Source organism: Nelusetta ayraudi, unplaced genomic scaffold, assembly GCF_046127955.1.
Source record: "Nelusetta ayraudi isolate G7.1 ecotype Tasmania unplaced genomic scaffold, CSIRO-AGI_Nayr_v1 ptg000011l, whole genome shotgun sequence".
NCBI lineage: Eukaryota > Metazoa > Chordata > Actinopteri > Tetraodontiformes > Monacanthidae > Nelusetta > Nelusetta ayraudi.
The window spans coordinates 2,211,438-2,230,693 of record NW_027466061.1 but is presented as its reverse complement, the minus strand read 5'-3'; the positions used below and the strand labels follow the sequence as shown (position 1 = coordinate 2,230,693).

Sequence of the window (19,256 nt, the reverse complement as noted above, 5' to 3'; positions counted from 1 at the left end):
TGCAGGGGGAAAAAAATAGAAAAAAGGCCAGAGCTGCAGGAATGAATATAAAACTGTGAGGCAGAAAGTGGACCAGACGGTGACACTTCCTCTGTTTTGGCTCGGCCAGTGCTGAGCTGCAGTGACTGCAGGACAGGAAAACCTCTTCCTGGTCAACGGGGTTGCGTCCTTTCGCTAGACGACGTGCAGCCCTAAACCAACACCAAGTCCACACGTGTCCTGCGCTTTGGCTCGCGGCCCGCGTGGCTCTTTGCTTTCCCGCCTTCCCCTGCTTGTTTCTTTCCTGTCAAAGCCGCCGCAAGGAAACGCCACATGCCAGCCGTCTACCCCTCAAAGCGACGCGTCTCCTGACTGTGGGGGAAGATCGACGCCCGAGCGGAGTGACAGCATCAGAGGGAAATTGGGGAGCAAAGCATTTCACATTGTTTATTTTGTTTTTTTCCCCACCTGAAAACGCACCGTTACCCCTTTGCCTGACAAAGCAGCGTCACTTTGACCCAAATACAGTGACAGCTCGGAACATTCCGGCTATTAGAACGCTGTTTTTGGTGCACTTCACAGGGCTGTCTGGAGAATAACAATGTTTGATTTGAAGAGGCAAGCCGGCACATCGCCTCGGGCTGTAATAAATAATTAGCAATAATGGGTGTGCTCAGCGCGACACTGAGCTTTAGATTTGGGGCAGCGAGATATATTAGCATCCTCGCCTGGGATGATGGGAAAAAAATCAAGCGCTGGATTGCAACAGCGTAGCTGAAATATACATGACAGACTTCCGCGCACAATGCGCCCTTGTCGTCGGGACGCGTCGCACGAGGCTCGTACAGTGATTTAGCGTTCCGGAATTTTGGCTTTTTCGATACGACAGACGGTGCCGGTGCTCTTTAAAACGGGTCCTGCCGCTGCCATCTGTCACGGCACGGCATCCTTATATTCCAAGCACTAAAAACATGTTTTCGAGGGAAAAAAAGAGAAAAAAAAGATGGCACACAAAGCAATAACTGCATGGGCCAGTGCCTGGGTGGTGAAACGGGTTCCGTCTAATTAAAGAATAAAACACTTGAGATAGCAATTCAGAGGCGCCGCGAGAGTTCTTTCAGATATATCGCCAGAGCCGGAGAAGGCGTAACGGGAGGAACGTGTCTTGAGAGGGAGGCAAAAATAGACGGGGACTTCAAGTCAAATTTTCCACAGCTTTTACGATAACAACTGTCAAAGTGAATGAGAGGAGTGCGCCGAGTGTGAAGTGCTTTGCACTCTTTGAATGTCTCCGCAATGTGTATTTTTATGCAACGAGGACCAAATGTTCCCCAAAAGTTGTAAAAAAAAAGAAAAAGAAATCAGAGATGAAAAAAAGACCAGCATGCTCCTTTCATTTCGAGATCTGGACTCGGAGGTCACATTCCGCTCATTCAGCATTGCTGTTATGAAAGGACGCTCTAAAAAGCCAGGACAGATGTGGTGACCCCCAGTTCTAATGATATTTTATTTATTTCCTAATTAATATTTTAACACAGTTGGGGTGGCTTTCTTTTCCTTTCTTACTTTTGCACCGGTGGTGATCTTGAATGTCTGGAGCTGATGATGGGAAAAGCCAAGGAGAAAACCACCACATTAGCCTCTTATCTGTTCCACAAGTCGGATCATCTTCCAACCCCTTTTCCCACGGAAGCCAAATCCAAATGTTACAGAGCACTTTTTTGAAGTTCATGCTCTGGCTTTAATGAAGAGCGGACAGAACAGAACATTCTGTGTTGCGTTGCACTGGTTTTTATAGGCTGCAATCAAAGTTGAATCTTCTGTAATATCTTTGTACTGGGCCTTAATTCCAACGCAGCTTAACGACTACTGATGTTTTCCTACTAAGGATTTGATGGGAGAATTGTTCTTACTCTACACTACCTCAGGTGGCGCTGTACTCTCATTCACATTTTCACGACTCTTTTGAATAAAATCACCGCTCCTGGTCCAAATACTGTCCATAAACTAAAGAATATTAAGTTCCTGGGGCACTCTCACAGTGTGTGCTACTAATTGTCCAAGGTGATTGGCATTACAACACTGCTTCAGTTTTGCCAGCTATTAATCAGATTAAGGTGTATATGTGCATTCCAAAGCTCTGATAGTCATAGTAGAAAGTCCGTGTGACTGCACTGACTGATGTCAAATAGTGGAACTAAACTTTCAGTGTCAGTGTTTAAACTCCAAAACCTGTCAGTGATAACCACAAGTCATTTGCCCCTCTCACGACCAACAACACAATAATAATACGTGGATATTAAGACTCCCATTCACAAAATAGAGAGCAGCTCCATCCTGAATTCCCACCACACGCTGTGCGGTGTGTGTGTGTGTGATTTGTTCCACTGTCATCATATGAAAGCATTGTGCAACTCAATCACTAAGCGCTTACAACCCCGACGCCACACCCACCCACACCCCTTTTCGACACACTTGAAGTGTGATTTGCAGCAACGCAGGGGGGGAAGAAAGACACACACACACACACACGCACACACGCACACACGCACGCACACACACACGTGCGCAGGCCCAGCAAGAGCTCCTCAGGGGCTTGGATGTGACAGGCAGCTGTCAGAGTCCCACGCTGATGCAGACAGCGTGTTTCACACAAACATGCTTGAGTAAACACACTCTCACGCTGCTGCGGTTGGAGCCGCCGCCGCCGCCGCTTCACGCTCCTTGAGCTTCGTCCTTTCATATAACAGCCTCTTCTTCTCATGTATATAAACACCCCTCCTTCCTTCCCGCTCCTCCTACACGCGCTCTTTCTTTCCCCGTTGCTGTTTCCATTTTGGTGATTGAGGAGGCGGCTGTTTACTAGGCATGATGTATTATGGCCGGACCGTAATTCACTTATACTTTTATTTACTTTGGAGTTGGAGCTTCGCGCCGAGAAACGCTGCCATCCATCCGACGGCCGCGTGCAGACCGTGGGTTGGAGTGGGTTTGAAAAGATTGGAGCCGCGTTTACGTGACGGCGTTGTAATTCCTTTCTGCCTTCGTCGTGACGGGGAAAATAAATCTTCCCAAGTAAATACCAAACAAATGCCATATTAAAAAAGAGACTGAGAAAGGTCATTTTTCTCTCCGCCTGCGTTCATTGTACTCAAAGCAACCGCCGGCTGCAGCGTTAGAAACAGACTGTAGTTAAATCATGACACGTTGAGTCTGATTTGATTTACTTTTTAAAAACGATGGGAAGGCAAACAGTTCTGATGACTCATTCGAGGAAAAACGTGTCAGCTTTTTCGAAGCGATTTGGGTAAACTTTGAAGCAAAGGCAGTGAGCAATTGGAGTTTTAGGAGTGTCCCATCAGCGAGGTAATGACTGAAGTGTCCGTTCGCCCTGGGCTGGTTCTCAGGTTCCGACTGTCATTAAGCAATCTAAACATTTCAGTTCAAGACCTTGTTAAAGTGGAAATGACTTGATTCACCCATTTGCCTTTATGACAGTATTGCCAGGGTAGTCAAAGTTGAGTTCAACTTGAGAGATGTTTTAAATTTCCTGTTTGATGCACCAGGGCTGATCAGGAAGTTTTCACCCCTCTGTATAATTTTGGACTTTCTTCACAGTGCCTCAGTGATGATGTTGACATTTTCAGTCACGAAGCGCTCCGCATCTCGCTTGGTTGGGAGGAAAGAGCTCAGTGAGTCACAAAGTAAAGATCAAAGACTTAATATAATGAAATGATTTGGGCCAACGTGCCCTGGATACACAATTTGTTCCTAACTTTCAGTCCAACAGATAATACAAATTAAAAACAAAAAATATAAATTAAATATTTGAAGAAAAAAAACAATATATACATATATGTATATATATATATATATATATATATATATATATATATATATATATATATATATATATATATATATATATATACATATATATATATATATATATATATATATATATATATATATATGTATATATATATATATATATATATGTATACAGTATATAGGGTTTGATGAATTCAAATGTAAACAGTGATGAAGAAATGAGGTGAAGTGTCAAAAAAGTAGTGATGAGCATGGAAAGTAAAATATCTGCTGGTATCAAACAGTGACTTGAGTGTTCAAAAGTGATTACTGTGGAAAGGGGCTTAAATGGATCCAGTTTAAGTGTCTATAAGACAATTTGATAGAGACAAAAGGGCATTAAGTACAGGAAATCTGTTTAAAATACTGTATTTTCTTCTGCTCTTGTGCCTTAAGAAGAAAATAGTGCATCATTTGTTGCGGATCCTTTATGCTTTTGTTATTGAAAACTGACTCTTATGGTTAAAGCCCTCAAACAATGGGTAATATGAATCTGATGATATGAGATCTACTCCCGCAGCTTTGGTATTTAATAAGCCACAACAAATAAAAAAAACAATCATTCTTCAAAACACCATAAGCACGCAGACATAAACGATGTCAGCTCAACCGGATGATATAAGAGGTTTTATATGAAGTTTTTCAGCCCTCAAACTGAACCACTTCTGCATGTTGATGGGCCTTCTGCTGAAGACTAAACTGCGGCGCGTAATCCGCATGATTATAGTTTCACAATGTGGCCCAGCCTTCTGTCCTTATTTTATATAATCTGCCTTTTACCTTTTGTTTCCACATTTAGAGCCATTTCTATTCATTTGATGGCAGCTTCACAATACGCTGAAACACGCCTGGGGTGCAGTTGTATCAGAGGAAATGCGTGCGCCCACCTTTCCCAAGGGCTGCTTCAGGATAATTGACAATCCTCCACTCCTGATTAGGAAAATGCATCGGTGACTGCCGAGGTTATCCTTGCACCTTTCAAGTCTGTACTTTAAGGACCCTTCATCGGCACGCACTCACACGCACGCACACACACACACACACACACACACACACACACACACACACACACACACACACACACACACACACACACACACACAAACGCATGCAAAGATGGAATCAAATGAAATACTTACTGGATAGGCCGACTGTGATGGAGTGAGGCGGGATGGGGTGAAAAAAGAGGACAAGAACAATGAATGAGAATGAGGTGATGAGCTCGGGATGATGTCACGCGATGACGGATGAAACGCTCAAGCGCATGAGTCAACTGAAGCTGAATGGGACGGAGTGAAGCTCTTAAAAATGGAACGCTCCCCCAACGTGAGGACGAGCGGGCAGACAGAACGAGGGACTGCTTGTTGTTCCACACAAGGACAAGAGCAGGTGGGCTGATTGACTGGTAGCTTAGCTGAGTGTGTGTGTGTGTGTGTGTGTGTGTGTTCCTACTACCCGTAAAACTGCAGCTGCTCAAAACAAGCCAAAATCAATCTCTATTGGCCTCACGTGTGCTCCTGGGAACCACTTCTTTATTCTGTTGAAAAACTGTATTTGCAGATTGAGTTTTGTGTTAGCCGCCTGTCTGTGTCTGTGTCGACGTATGCCAGCAGTGTTGGGAAAAGGCTGGAGGGCTTGGACACAGAAACAGTCAAAGTAAAAACTACACTCTCTTCCCTCCCCGTGCCTCTTTTCATATGGACTCACTTTAATCTAATGCAATTTCACCGGTTTTTTGATCTCACTCTGGAGAGGGTTGATGTGTTCAGACTCTGAGAGGAACTTAAAATCCATTTTTCACTTCAGTTTACATTGTGTGAGCAGTGACAGAATGCACAGAGTTTTAAACTTCCAACACTGTCCATAAAATTTCATCTGTTCTAATGGACGTTATCTCCTTGTGTGTCTACCCGTGTGTGTGTGCGTTCCGGCAATTAATTATTACATCTGGTTGAGTTCATGAGGAGAAAACTGACTTTGCAGTGTGGAAATGACTTGCGTAGCCTTTTACTTGAGAGGTTGGTTCTGAGCAAAATTAGATTCCAACAGTAACAGCTTCCAAATTGAATTCATCAGGAAAAAAGCAATTAAACAGGAGCATGCTGTCCATCTGTGCGCATCATTTTCTTGTGTGTTTAGTGTGGAAATGTAATTTTCCACCAGTGTGGAACAGCAGCCATTGAAGGTTCGCTCAGAAGTAAATTGATTAAAATAAAGCGCGGACGGGCCTTTGTAATTGGTGCCACTTTTCCGGATTAACGCAATATCAAAGCTTCTTGTTGTGCAATGTAATTTGCTATGCCCTGGGGAAAAAAAGGGACTGGTTCGCATCTCACCGTGCACTTGGAGGTTGCCCGAGGCTTCGGCTTTCCCGACGCTGTTCTCCGAGACGCAGGTGTAAGTGCCCTCGTCCTCGCCTCGCACCTGGGTCAGACGCAGGCTGTTGTCGCTGCGGATCTCAAACCTGGAACGTCCACAGGAAAGTTTCAGCACGAGCCACGTTAAACAACTTTTCTCAAAGTTCTCTAAAGTGAATGAAATGTATAAGGGGGTAAATTCATCTGGGGATGAAAGAGTAAAGCTGTCAATCAAGGAAGAGGGATACCATTTACTTTATATTGACTCGACGAGCAAAATTGCTGAGCACACCAAAAAAGGAGCCACGGTACAATTTAATTAAAAATTGATTCCACCTTCCCGAAAGTCGAGGAGGAATGACAAAACAAGATATGCTGAAACTAATTTTCCTAAATCCCTGTAAAAGTGAATCCTGTACCGCTTTAGGCAACGGCCAGCGCGTCTGTCGGTCTAAATCTGAGCCCTGCTGACAGCAAGAAAACATTTCACCAGGCTTCCCTTGAGAGCTCGTTAGAGTTTCAGACAATCTAATCCTCTAAGTGTGAGGGAAGGAGTGATGGGCTAATGCCCCTATTGAGTCACTCTGCAAATTCATTGCAACTGTCAAAATCCTACATGCGTTCTAAAAGGGTGGTTCAGAATTTTGGAAGTAGGACCTCATTTGCAAGTTAGCCAGCGTCCTATTTATCAGTGGAGGCTATTTAAACAAATTTCAGGCAGTCCTCTAGGTTAGCAGAGTTAGCTGGTGCTAGGCTAGCGCGAGTCAACGGTTTCTGCGAGCCAGCCAATTACACTCCGCGTTGTACCCAGGGGTATTTTAGTTTTTAGCATTATTCTATCAACACAGTCAGTTACATCTATAATACAACTTTATAATTTATTTGGTGAACTGTGGAATGGGTGACATTTATTTTTTTGGCAGGCTAGCGGATACCGTTGATTTGCGCTAGCCTAGCACCAGCAAACTTTTCTAAACGGTTTCTTTTCTAAATCAAAAGCAAAGTGGGGAAAGCGTTCCTGTAGACAGTGGGATTCACAACACATCAAAACAAACACCAGTGACAGCAACAGTGAAGCTCTATCAGCGCCTTGTTGTTGCTGTGTTGTTTTCAGCGGTACCTGCCCCGCGGCAGCTCCCCCTCCTCTCTCCTCCAGCGGACAGTTGGAGTCGGGTCTCCGTGCACCTCGCAGAAGAATTCCACCGTGTCGTCTGCCAACACCACCTGGTTCACCGGCTGCTTGGTGAACGCCGGCCTCTCTGAAATGAGTGGAGAAACGTATGGAATCGAGAGGATCGAGAACCCTTCCGACGCGACGGATAGCAAACGGCGGCGGAGTAAGGGTCAGTGAAGTAAAAAGAGCATGGAGACAGGAGTAATGAAGCAGAAGGGAAGCAGTGGGCCGAGAGGCTGGGAAGGTGAAGTGTGCTGTGAAAACGTACGGGAAAGCTGATAGCCGCCACCGCCGCATTGCACCACGGCTCCCTCTGAGTCTGAGCCAAAGTGTTGCCTTCATAAACATTGACAAAAGTAAAACCACCAGTGTTGGGGAGTGACTGAGTTACATGCAATGTTGTAAGGTAATTGAAATACAAAATAAAGATAATTGTAATCAGTTACATTCCTGGAACAATGTGTAATTAAATTAAAGGTACTTACAATTACATTTTTTTTATTTTTTACAATACAAAACGGCTGGGCTTTATGTTTCATAATTGTATTTTTGTTGCTTTTTCTCAGGTTTTTGCAGGTTTTGTACTTCGGATTGGTTCTTCTGTCAAATTTGAAATTGCAGCGCCCCACCACTTGGCTGCCAGTTGAATTGTCTCTCTTTGGAACGTAGACTGAGCAAACAACAACGTTGAGATTTTGAAAAACCAGCAAAAACGTAGACAGTCGCATTTTCAGCAGGGTTCATTGAGTGCTAACCTTATGTTAAAGGTTGGTTAAGCAGGCATATCTTTGCAAAATGGGATTGATTTTGCTGGTTTAAAAGATGCTAGGTTATGCTGCCCTCATCATTTTGTATCTCAGAATAATCTCACAGTAAAACACAGTAGAGAACTGAAGTCCGACCTTGTTGCGGCTGTTATTTTGTTTGTTTGGTTGGTTGTTGTTGTTGTTGCTTTGAGTACTGCTGGAAGCTTATCACCGTCAGGTCTTAAGTTGAGAGCATTAATTCAAAATTAAGAAAAATAATCAAAATGTAATAAAATGTAATCAGTTACATTACTTTGATAAAGTAACTGAAATAGTATAAGTACATAGTAATAGTATACCACTACCACTAAATTTCCAATAGGGTAACTTGTGATTGTAAGCAATTGCAACTGCAAAGTAATCTTCACTGTTAGTCACTGTTAGTTTCAGCCCACCTCAATAACAACATTTGATTTAACAGGTGGCAGGTTCACAGAGACAAACGTGATTAATGAGCTCTAATTGTGAGCTACGAAATTGGTGCACATGTGCGCAGACCCATTATCTTGCAAATGTTCACAGATGGCCGTAAATTGAAGGTTGAGCAAAGTGACAGGCCATGTATTTTCCAGGGACATAATTCGATACGTCGCGTAATCGCACGGCGGACTATAGAGGTCCGCCGCAGCGCGCAGAAGGAGCGGCATGTGCGCGGCGGTGGCAAAGAGTTGGGCGGTGAGGCGGTGGGAACGGGCTGGTGGAGGGGCGGGGAAGAAAAACATCAATCTTTAATCCCTTTCCTGGAATCAAAGACCCGGCGCTTGTGCTCGGGCTCGGCTGAGAGCAAAGCAGAGAATCAGAGAGAGGGGAAGGAGGCAAGAGGTCACGAGAGCAAAGCTGAGGGCGTCTGGAGGGGAAACAATTATCTCCTGCAACAACATCAGCAAAAGGAGCCGGCGCTGCCCCCGGAAGACGGCAACGCTGCACACTATATTCTCCAGTGTGAACAGCTACTGTTCAAAACACAGACTCGTGCATTGTGCATTGTGTTTTTATAAGTATTTTTTAAGTATAGTTAGGCTCCTCTTCTTGCTGGGCTCTGTTGAGACCTTGTCAAGTGAACTGTACTTGTATGCTTGGAATTCATTCTTCATAAAGGACTCGTGTATTTTCACTGCGGTGACTCACCAAACACCTTCAGCTCGGCAGGATCGCTGTCTTTCTCCCCGACCATGTTGGTCCCGACGCACACGTACATGCCGGCGTCACTTTTCCTGGTGTTGGAGATCATCAGCTTGCCTCCTCGAATCTGAGACAGATTGCCAAAGGAAAGGAGGAGGGAGGCGAGACACGACGGAATTGAAAAGGTAAGTGGAGGAGGTGGAAGAGGAGGGTGAATAAGAGGAATGAAAGGGGGGCAGAGATGGAATGTTGGAAATGGGGGAACAGAGAAGACAAATGGAAAGAGGGTGGAAACAGGATATTGAAAGATGTCGCTCACGAGAGGAGCCACTCTGTCATTTTCGCTGTGGGCCAGCACGACATTGGCCTCCCCAGCTGGACCTCACACCGTCTGGAAGTGGCTCTCGCTACAGTGCGGCCGTCATAAAGACTTTCCTGAGCTGCTCCGCTGCCTTTATCCGCAATGGCGACGAGCGCGAGCGAACAAATACGCTCTTCTGCTGAGTTTGAATTATCAGGGGTGGCCGCAAACGCAACGCGGCTGCAAACGATGCTGCTTATGAGCCGTCGACGGGCTGAGGGATTGTTTGGGCCAGACGGCGGAGCGGCATCGCAGTGATGAAAGCCTGCGGCCGTCAAAGGTGAAGCCGACAACTTGAAAGAAAAAGGCAATTTGGACAATCCTCCCAAACAGGAAGAAGAGTTAAAACATGACACGGGCCCATTTAAAGAGCCAGTTATTTAACCTTGTTCGGAGCAATCTGAGGCACAGAACTATTTTTGTGCTTCACCTGCCGGTGACCTGCAGATTATTTTAAGTAACCGGGTCATAATGTCTGAGAGGGAACGGCTCTTCCACCGTTGTCGCTGCGTGCTTGAAGACGAAGAAAGAAGAAGGAACGCAAACTCACCGTGATCCTGTCATCTTGGTCCGTGACCTGCATGTTGTTTCTCTTCCAGGAGATGGTGGGTTCCGGGTGGCCCCTCGGGGGGATGCACTCCATGACGGCCGGCTCCCCTGCCGCCACCACCACGTCGCTGGGCGTCTGACGGAAGTCGTCCCTCAGAACTGCCAGAAGAAAAAAAAAACACGAGAAGAGCGACGGGGCGCTCAGTACCAAATACGTCGAACAAAAGACGTCTGTGAGGTTCACATCAGTCCGCTAGCGCTCGGTTGCCATTTAACATAATCACATGTTCATCCTATCAAATTATGCATCCACGCGGGCCTTTGACTTTGTACTTTAATTTGACCTTTAAGAAGAAGACGTAACCTGAATACCAAACAGGTTGCGTTTTTTTTAATATCATTTATTTAAGGAGCGAGGGGGGGGGGGCATTTTTCATCATGAATAAATAAGAGGAATTATGAGGCCACATTGTTATTGATAATGTATAATTGAATCCAAAACTGCATCTAAATTTGATCTGTGCACGTCCCCGTGGTCCTCATTGACACCGTGTCATGAGTGTGGCATCGCAGCGCATCAATAATGGAAGCTCTTGTTGCTAACACATGCACATATAGAGAGTACATGAATTATACAGCTGGTGCCCACACAACACACACAGACAGACACACACAAGAAGACATACATAAAGTATGCACAACGACACCCGCTTGGCAGATGCACAAAGCAGAACTACAGACTCAACAGCAGAACGTTGGAGCCAGGACATCAGTATATCACAGGACGGGGAGGTTTCATTTAAGCCTTGCATGTCTATTTTACAATTACAAAATCCTTCCTCAAAATCATCCCTTGCTTGTTGATGGTGAAGGCCTACACAGCTTGTCGGTATGCCGTGAGCGGTGCAGGGTTTGCGGTTGAGAGACAGTGAGTGGAGGAGCGCCGGGGTGAACAGAGCAGGGCAGGAAGACCTGAGCAAGCAGGTTGTCCGTAGCCGTAAACCTACGGTAGCCGTAAACCTACGGCCACCTCTGCAGTTTGTCAGCAAATACAAAGTGTGCGTTGCTTTTTCGCCCCAGTTCAAACCAGGTTAAGGGTTCCCAGTGAGAACACATCCACCGTCAGTCTGAACTATGCAGAGGTAGCGGGTGCGTGCAGAGTCAAAGGACACTCCTTGTCTTCAAGTCACACTGCATCATTTTTTACCTTGAACATTTTCCCCATCTGTATTCCGACCAGTGTGCCTGTAACCCTCAGGCCGTGCGCCCCCCCCCCCCCCTTTTTTTTTTTTCCAAGCTCATTTTCAGTCTCCGGAGCTGCGTGACCTCTCAGATTACAGGTGTGGAGAATGCTTTTGTAGTCCTGTGCTGATGCACTGACACTAGCTGTCGACCGGGAAGAGTCCGCAGTTATGCGGGCCCGGAGGCTCCGGTGGCCTGACCTCATCGAAAGGGAATACACCAGCAAGATAGCCGACAGTCAGGTAGGAATGTCTGTCCAATGCTGCCGTAACGCTGGTGAGGAACTTTCATCGAAACTCCATTTTCATATTTTCATCTCCCTCTCCCTCACCTTCCCCTCCGCATTTATAAAACTCACAAGGTGCGGCAGAAACTTTGGGCCATTGGGGGAGGCATCAGATTTAAAATGCATCTTACAAAGTTATCTTTGAAGCGATGGATGGAAGTGAAATTCGGACCTCATTGCGCCAAAGGATGATTAATTGATGTGAGTGGATAGCGCGGCTGATTTTCATATATTAAGGGAAACTCACAGTCAGAAAGATACGCCTGCATTCCACTCATCTGCGGGGGCCTGTCAGAGGGACGAGTAGAAGGAAATGTGCTGCTTCACCTTTAACGGGGCATGTCATAACAGAGAGTTATGTCCTTGTTTACACTGCTTGCATACTTTTGAACAAAGCTACAGTCACTACTTCTGTACAAGCGTCATTGAAAAAGGGAAAAAACGTTTTTTTTCCCACCATGGGAGATAACAGAACACTGATAAAATGCATTATATATCATTATGTGCATGTCCATAATGTTTGTTATAATTGTTTTGTTTTTTTTTTAAAGTAATGAAGCACTTTGTCACAGAACAGTTATGCAACAATAATTAACCTTCAGATAATGCGAAACACATTTTCATGGTTACCTGCTTTTCATATGCACAATACAGAGCAGGGACACGATTGTGCTTGTTCCATTTTGCTCTAATAGGATGGTCCCTACATGAAGGAACATAACTGTCATTCTACGCTGAGGGGCAGTGAAAAACACCGTCAAGCACAGAGTGTACGCACACTCTATTAGCTCACTATTCAAGCTTTGGAGAAGGAAACCAACCAAACCAAAAAATAACTTGTCATTTGCGACAATGTTTTTTACTTCTTTTAGCCTTTTGATGCAAGTCCACAGTTAAATTGCAAAGGGTGCGCTTAGTTTTGGGCAAACAAGATCAAAGCTCTCAACCAAACTGCCTTAATGGGGTGCTATTATGTAAAATGGACTTTCTCTGCTCTTTAACAGGTCTTTTTGCATAACTGACGTGCTAACTAACACACCAAGAATGAAAAAATGACAACCAAGGTGAGCGGTATTTTTCTGTGTTACCGAACTGAAACAAGCCATTCAGGTTTTGGAGGTCTTTCCACCAAAGAATTCCAGATTTTGTAAATGTAGGCTCGGTGTCACTGCATGAGAGATAGTGCTCACCTTCCCTGCTAGCTAGTACAAGCAATGAGCAGCAAGCAGGCCAGTGATGGATGGAGCAGGTAGGGGACGTGTAGGAGAGCCAAAACATCCTCTTGAGGCTAAGTGAGACAAACGCCTGTTTTGTAAGGCCTGTAGAGCTCGAACCAGAACCTTTTTGACCAAACAAGCCTTGCTTATAGTTGCAAGTAGACCATCAAAATGAATGGAAATTGCCATAACAGGGTCTCTAATCAATCAGAGTGGAATGTTGTTATTACAATTAAGTGTTTTTCTCCTTCTGTAATGACTTTCTAAAACATATCTTACATAATTTCACTGTGTCCCGCCAATGTAATTTTGCACTCATGTAAAACAGCAACAGTAGCTTGTTTATTTTCAGTCGATTTTTCCTTTGGGCATTTTGCTAGCAAAGCTGTGACTAATTGAGGCATATAATTGCGTATCTGCAGAAGGTTACACACGCGTTTAAAGTTATGTAATTTTGTGGATGTCTTTAAGAGACGTGCACGGCACCAATGTCACTGTAATGTCACAGGCCATCAGGGAGCGCCACCGTCTCATCTGATTAATGGCACACCTCCTATAATGAAAGGCCAAACAAAGCCCAAGGATATCGCCACGATCTTCACTGTCGGTATATCCAAGCGTCTTACCATCCATCCATTCAACCAACACAAATTCGTTCACACTCAGGATTCTTGCATTCCTTATCTGAGGTACCTGGCCTGGTTTGAAAATGGCACTGAATCTCAATGTCAGACGATGTGTCACGCAGGCTCATTTCTCTTGTGTCAAGACAGCGTGGCAAACTCTTTGCATAAGAGAGATCATGGCCGTATATTCAGGAAGATAAACCAGGCAGTTTTGTCGAGAATCAATTCCACGGAGGACCTCAGCACTTAAAAATGTAAAAGAATATTTTCTCCTGCCCGCACTGGAGTGGGGAATAGCTGTGGCAAAGCATTGGTTTAAACAGCTCTGTACAAGGCTGGAAGCTATTGTGTTGTTCTCTGTGTCCTTGTTGGCTGTGGTTTCAGTTAGACTCATATGCAGATGACCAATTACTTGAAGCAACAGAGCATTTGGGCCACACCAAATCCCACTGGCCTTCCTAATAATGGAATATGTCAAATCACTGACCTTGTATGGACCCGCCGCCGTTACTTCACCCCGTCACTATTAGCAGCATATTAAAAACCCACAACTAAACTGTTGGGGCACCTGTCCCATCACGTAAAATGAAAATAGGAATAGGGCAGTCCATGAACCCTAGGTCAGAATTACCATGCTGCATGCTTAAAGGACTGTTGTGTTGACCTGTCACATGCCATTTTTAAGATCATGGCTCCAGGGGCGGCTGAGCTTTCCCATTCTACCTTCCGCACCTTTTAGATTTAAGCAGGGAGAGGGTGTCTGGAAGTTTATTAGGCACTGGCAATTACCCATCAGGCCCTTTGGGGCCCATATTAAGTGGGTGCACTCTGACCTCTGCTTTAAACCCCTTCGACAAAGAGGGATTAATCCCCACCACTGAGGACGGTCTGTGGGCTTCAGTCAGTGCAGACAACGATCGAAGGACCACAAGTGCATTTGAAATGTCGACATCTGCATGAAACTGAAACCTTGAGAAGAACCAGGGTATCTCCATGCAGGTAGAGAGATAAGCCAGACTGCATTTGGTATGCAGTGCAGTATCCATATATATAGTCAACACAAAACAGTTACATTTATTTAAAAAACAACAACAAAAAAACCTGAGTATATAGTATTACAAAGTTGACCAATAGTAACATTGTGTCAAGGTTGTTTTGTTATTAGAATAAAACAATAAGATAAACAACCATGCAAACTCACATTCCCAATAACAGCGTGTTTACAGTCAATTAAAGTCTTAGAGATTGAAACCATAAATTCACCACTCTTGTTTTTCTTTTTCTTTGCTGTTCCCCCAAGATGGAGTTTGCAACATGTGGACTTTAAAACCTCGTCGCTCCTACGCTACCTTTTAGGACCAATCCGTGATTTGGAGTTGTGTCAGCCATCGCCGCTGTTGGAGGTGAATCACCTCAAGACTCTGCGCTATGCTCGCACAAGCATCAAGTCCAAACACAGTGCGTTCCGACGGGGTCGCACTGAACAAGCTGTGTCGAATGGGCTGAAATTGCCCTGTCAGACAGCTGTCAGTCTGAGCCAATTCAATCAACACATCCATCAAACAGGAGCAGGAGTGTATGGCAGTCTGATGGATGTGCAGGAGCAACAAGCAAACAATGATGAAAGTCAAAACTCACTGCAGGATTATTACTGTTTGGCAGAAGATTTTCATCTGACGTGCATGCAAATGATCAGGCCTTGTGTTTTTCAGGGTGTATATAACATTTCCATGTAAATATTTAACTGGGTACAAAGAAATACGCCAGGCACAATCTCAGCCTCACTTCTTTTTTTTAATGGCTTCAATAGCCATCATTAATGTTCTGACCATATCTGTTCAACTGCACCCTTTGAAAAATAAATATTCAGATGGTATGCAAAGAGTGACAGATATTCCCAGAGAGAGGATGGTGAATTAAAAGAACAATGGTGAGCTTCCAAGCTCTGCTGTGGGGAAAAAACCATCTGATAATCCATTTATTCCTTGCATCTCCTGCCAAGATAAAGCAGTCTGCTGTGGAGTGGCCACATGTGCATTTTGCTTAAGCATGAACATTACTCTTATCTCTTTATTAGGCCTGCATGGATGCACGCTTTGCTTTCCCGTACATGTACCCTGTTCCCCAAGGCAAAATTTATCATGGCTGCTGGAACCTAAAGGAGGGAGGGGCCCCCAATCTTCCATCGGACCACTTTCATTGTCCAGATTGGACCCCCCTGTGATCACTATCAGCCATTACACCATGATGAAACGGCCCACTACAGGATATTGGTCTGTGTTTTCAGTGGGGACAGGAGGGGTTCAGAGAGGATGTGCGATGGGAGGGGGGAGGGAGGAGGTGTCTCACAGTTGGAGACAGATGTCCTCGCTTCTTCTAAACACCGAGCGCCTGGTAACACCACCCAACACAAACACAGACACGCGCAGATACGCTGCGCGGCAGCTGCAGCGGCATATGCCGCAGAGCACTGTGAGTCCTCAGATTTATATGCTGGGTGGGGAAAGAGAGTTTACAGTGGTGCACTAACACTCAGACTGACGTGCCAAAGTCAAAGTCCAGGAGATCTTTCCTTTTCTTTATCGGCTTGTTCCTCCAGTTGGTTTCGTCCCCTTGGTTGGTTGAATGATCGGGCTGCTCGAGCGACCTTCCCTGCGTCTTCAGCCCTGTCCCAGTCCATTTAGCATCCACAACAGCTGCAACCACACCCACCATCGCCCCAGAGCCCCCCAAATTCATGCTGCCCCCAAACCTGCGCCTGACGGTTAAAGAGCAGCTGGTACCACCGGCCACGGAGACCACAGCATTAAAAAGAAATGATTTTGTTGGAGTGCGGTAAACCATTCTGCTCCAGTTTAAGGCGAATGTTTGTGGGTGAAAAAAAAAAAAAAAAAAAAGCTCTTGAGTGATTAGTCAGGAGACAGGGTATCAAAAGCAAATCCATCAAATAAAGGTTTGATTGAGCGCTGGAGTGTTTGTCAGATTGATCTTGACTAGAAGCTGACAGAAAATCTCTATGGTACAAATTAGCGCTGCATGAAGGCAATGGTATTTATCTTGGCGAACCCCAGGAAAACCAATTATTAGCCACTGGGCTCAGATAACAGCGAAATGAAAACCACAAGTCACAGTGATGCATTGCAGGGAGATTATTAGCCTGTCATTAGCACAGATAAACTTCCCCTTGGAACATCACCATCAGGCAAACCCAAGAAAATTACTGTCCATTAAATATTGATTTTACCCTCTCATACTGTTTACAATGCTTAAATAATTGATGCAATGCGTTATCACCGTCAGAAAACACTGTCCGAAATGAAATTAAGTTGCTGAACATGATAAAATGCCGCCCTCCGCCCACCCCCTGTGAAAACCAATGAGGTTATCTGTCAGTGTGTGGCATTCTTAGCGACTTTTTAGGCACTCATAAAGTCCGCGTCTGTTTATTCTGCATCGCTCTGTCACACCCCGAGGTGTCCTGGGTGGGCGTGGGGAGGTGCAGCCACGTGACTTAAGGGTCTACTCTGGCAGTGGTGTAACCCACAGTAAAAAAAAAAAAACACGCGCACACACACACACACACACACACAGGTCCCACATGCGGCAGTGGGAAAGCACATGAGACACTTATTATGCGCCACCCGGAGACCAGAGGGGAGAGGCTTCTTCAGGGGAGGGCTTAATGCTGCTGATGAATCCCTTTATGTTTGGGTGCGTCTGGGTTTGTTATAATGACTCCTAATGGGATCATGTACAATAGGTTCACTTTACTCTCTCAGTGTACAGCGTCACACTTGTGAAGGTAGATTGAAGCTCCTATGCATGCAAACAAAGCAGCGTATTATAATTTAGTTAATAAGAGGCCGTCTACTGCCGTGTCGCTGCTTAAGTTTGTGTTTATTTTTGAGAGGGGGACGTGGAGGTGGATGCTTCTTCCAGCATCTGCACCCCTTGAGCAAATCATAGAGGAGCAGGTATTCAGCCACTATTGAATATGACGGCGGCGAGACAGTGAGACAGTGGCACTGAGGAGGAGACAGGAGGCAACGCTGGAGGTAGCAGAGCTTAATGAATGGAGGGATCAGGAGGGTCGGCACATGTTACATGTTTTGGAGGTAAATCCAGAGAGGCCAGGCTGAGACAGTCTGGACGAGCACAAAGGAGGCACAGTGAATATATGAGCAGAATGATGCTGAGGCTGGAACTGTGCAGGTTCCCCTGGTTGGTCCGCCAGAGTCCAAAGCAACAGACGGTTAAAGATGACTTATGTTTAATGAGAACTTTATGGCTGTGAGCAAAAAGACTGACATTGTTAGGCCTATATGTGTGCCTCTCGAGAACTATTAACCTTCCATCTTTTTTGACTTGGCTGAAGCCCCCAACCCCCAGGCCCATCATGCATGCAGGACGCAACAGCAAAGACTTATCACGCCGGAGGCGTGCCAAGCACACTGAACAGAGAACCATATTTCAAAGGAAGAAAGGGGTAGTGCTAAAAAAAAAAAAAAGAAGGGCTTCTTACATCAAACCCTCCGAGCTCTTCTGAAGTCACTCTGAAGCACTCCTATGAACCGGGCGGGCACGAGACAAAATGTTTGTGCACCAATGTGGAAACAAGCAAGTCAGGCGGAAACCCAAACGTGTGTAAAAGTCCATGGCAGACACAAACTTCTCCTCATTCGTGTGTAAATCCTCACAATCACCGCCGGCGAGCAGTTTTTCCACCTACATGGGGCTCCGCAGCAGGTTCCCATCGCAGCCCGGAGCCGGCGCTGCCGCTCCCACTGTGCTCAACCACCCAGCAACCTTGAGGTTAATCCACCGCAAACCTCCGCAAGCATGCTGTGCTTCCTCTGGTTTTGCCCGCCTGCATGTTTTCCACCAATTTTTTTTTTTCATCTGCACGCTGCATCTGTCCAATCTGTGGAGGGCTACGCACCAGTCCCTCAACCTCCTGCACTTCAGAGCCGCGGCTCAGCAGAGTACGGGCAAAGAAAGTTGAGCAAACACTTCGGCACCCGATTTTTCTTCTTCCAAAGTCCAAGCACAGAAAGTTGGCTTCAAGGATGAGCTCGAACAGACATTTTTTGCTGCCTGGTTTGATAAAATGGTAAAAAAAAAAAAAAAAAAAAAAAAGAAGAAGAAGAACTGCAGGTGTGATGTCATGTAACAATATCAAACCAAGCTTCTTTTTTTTTTCTCGACGTGAGGGTTAGAATAATCTGTCCAATCATTAAGGAGAATCCTTGTTACCTGACTAGCTGTCCACTATAGCGAGCTTTCTAATGGCAGAGTGGAGCCCACAGCTGCACACACAGAGCATTAATTCTAATTTAAGACATGAAGTCCACGCAGACGTAAACCCACTGATAATGGGTTCACCCCTTTATGAAAAACTCTTGAGTGAGGCGCATTCTCAACAGTGACAACGCTGCATGGAAAAAGCAAATGCATGCCTTCTTGATGTGCACTGTGACATAAGAGGCTGAGATTGAGATGTGCATTTCCTCTGGAAATACCCCCGCTATTCATGAAATATTCAAACAGTTTGACAATGCTCAATTCAGCTTGAGCCCACCCCCCTCCTCAACCCCCCCATACACCTGAATAAATTATCAGTTGGAGCCGTTTGCTCGTGATTGACAGACTTGCACAAAAAAAGACAAA

The 19,256-nt window shown here is 45.3% G+C and overlaps 1 protein-coding gene across 5 annotated transcripts in view; it reads right to left on the bottom strand.

The window, feature by feature from the left end:
• Positions 1-19,256, bottom strand: part of robo3 (roundabout, axon guidance receptor, homolog 3 (Drosophila)) — a 138,554-nt gene that overhangs the window by 33,689 nt on the left and 85,609 nt on the right. For all 5 annotated transcript variants that reach the window (XM_076019995.1, XM_076019997.1, XM_076019996.1 and 2 more), the window contains exons 3-6: positions 10,220-10,377; positions 9,315-9,435; positions 7,327-7,465; positions 6,186-6,313 (exon numbers count right to left, since the gene is read on the bottom strand). In XM_076019995.1, coding sequence (XP_075876110.1) covers positions 6,186-6,313; positions 7,327-7,465; positions 9,315-9,435; positions 10,220-10,377 — 546 coding nt within the window. The remainder of the gene's footprint in view (positions 1-6,185; positions 6,314-7,326; positions 7,466-9,314; positions 9,436-10,219; positions 10,378-19,256) is intronic.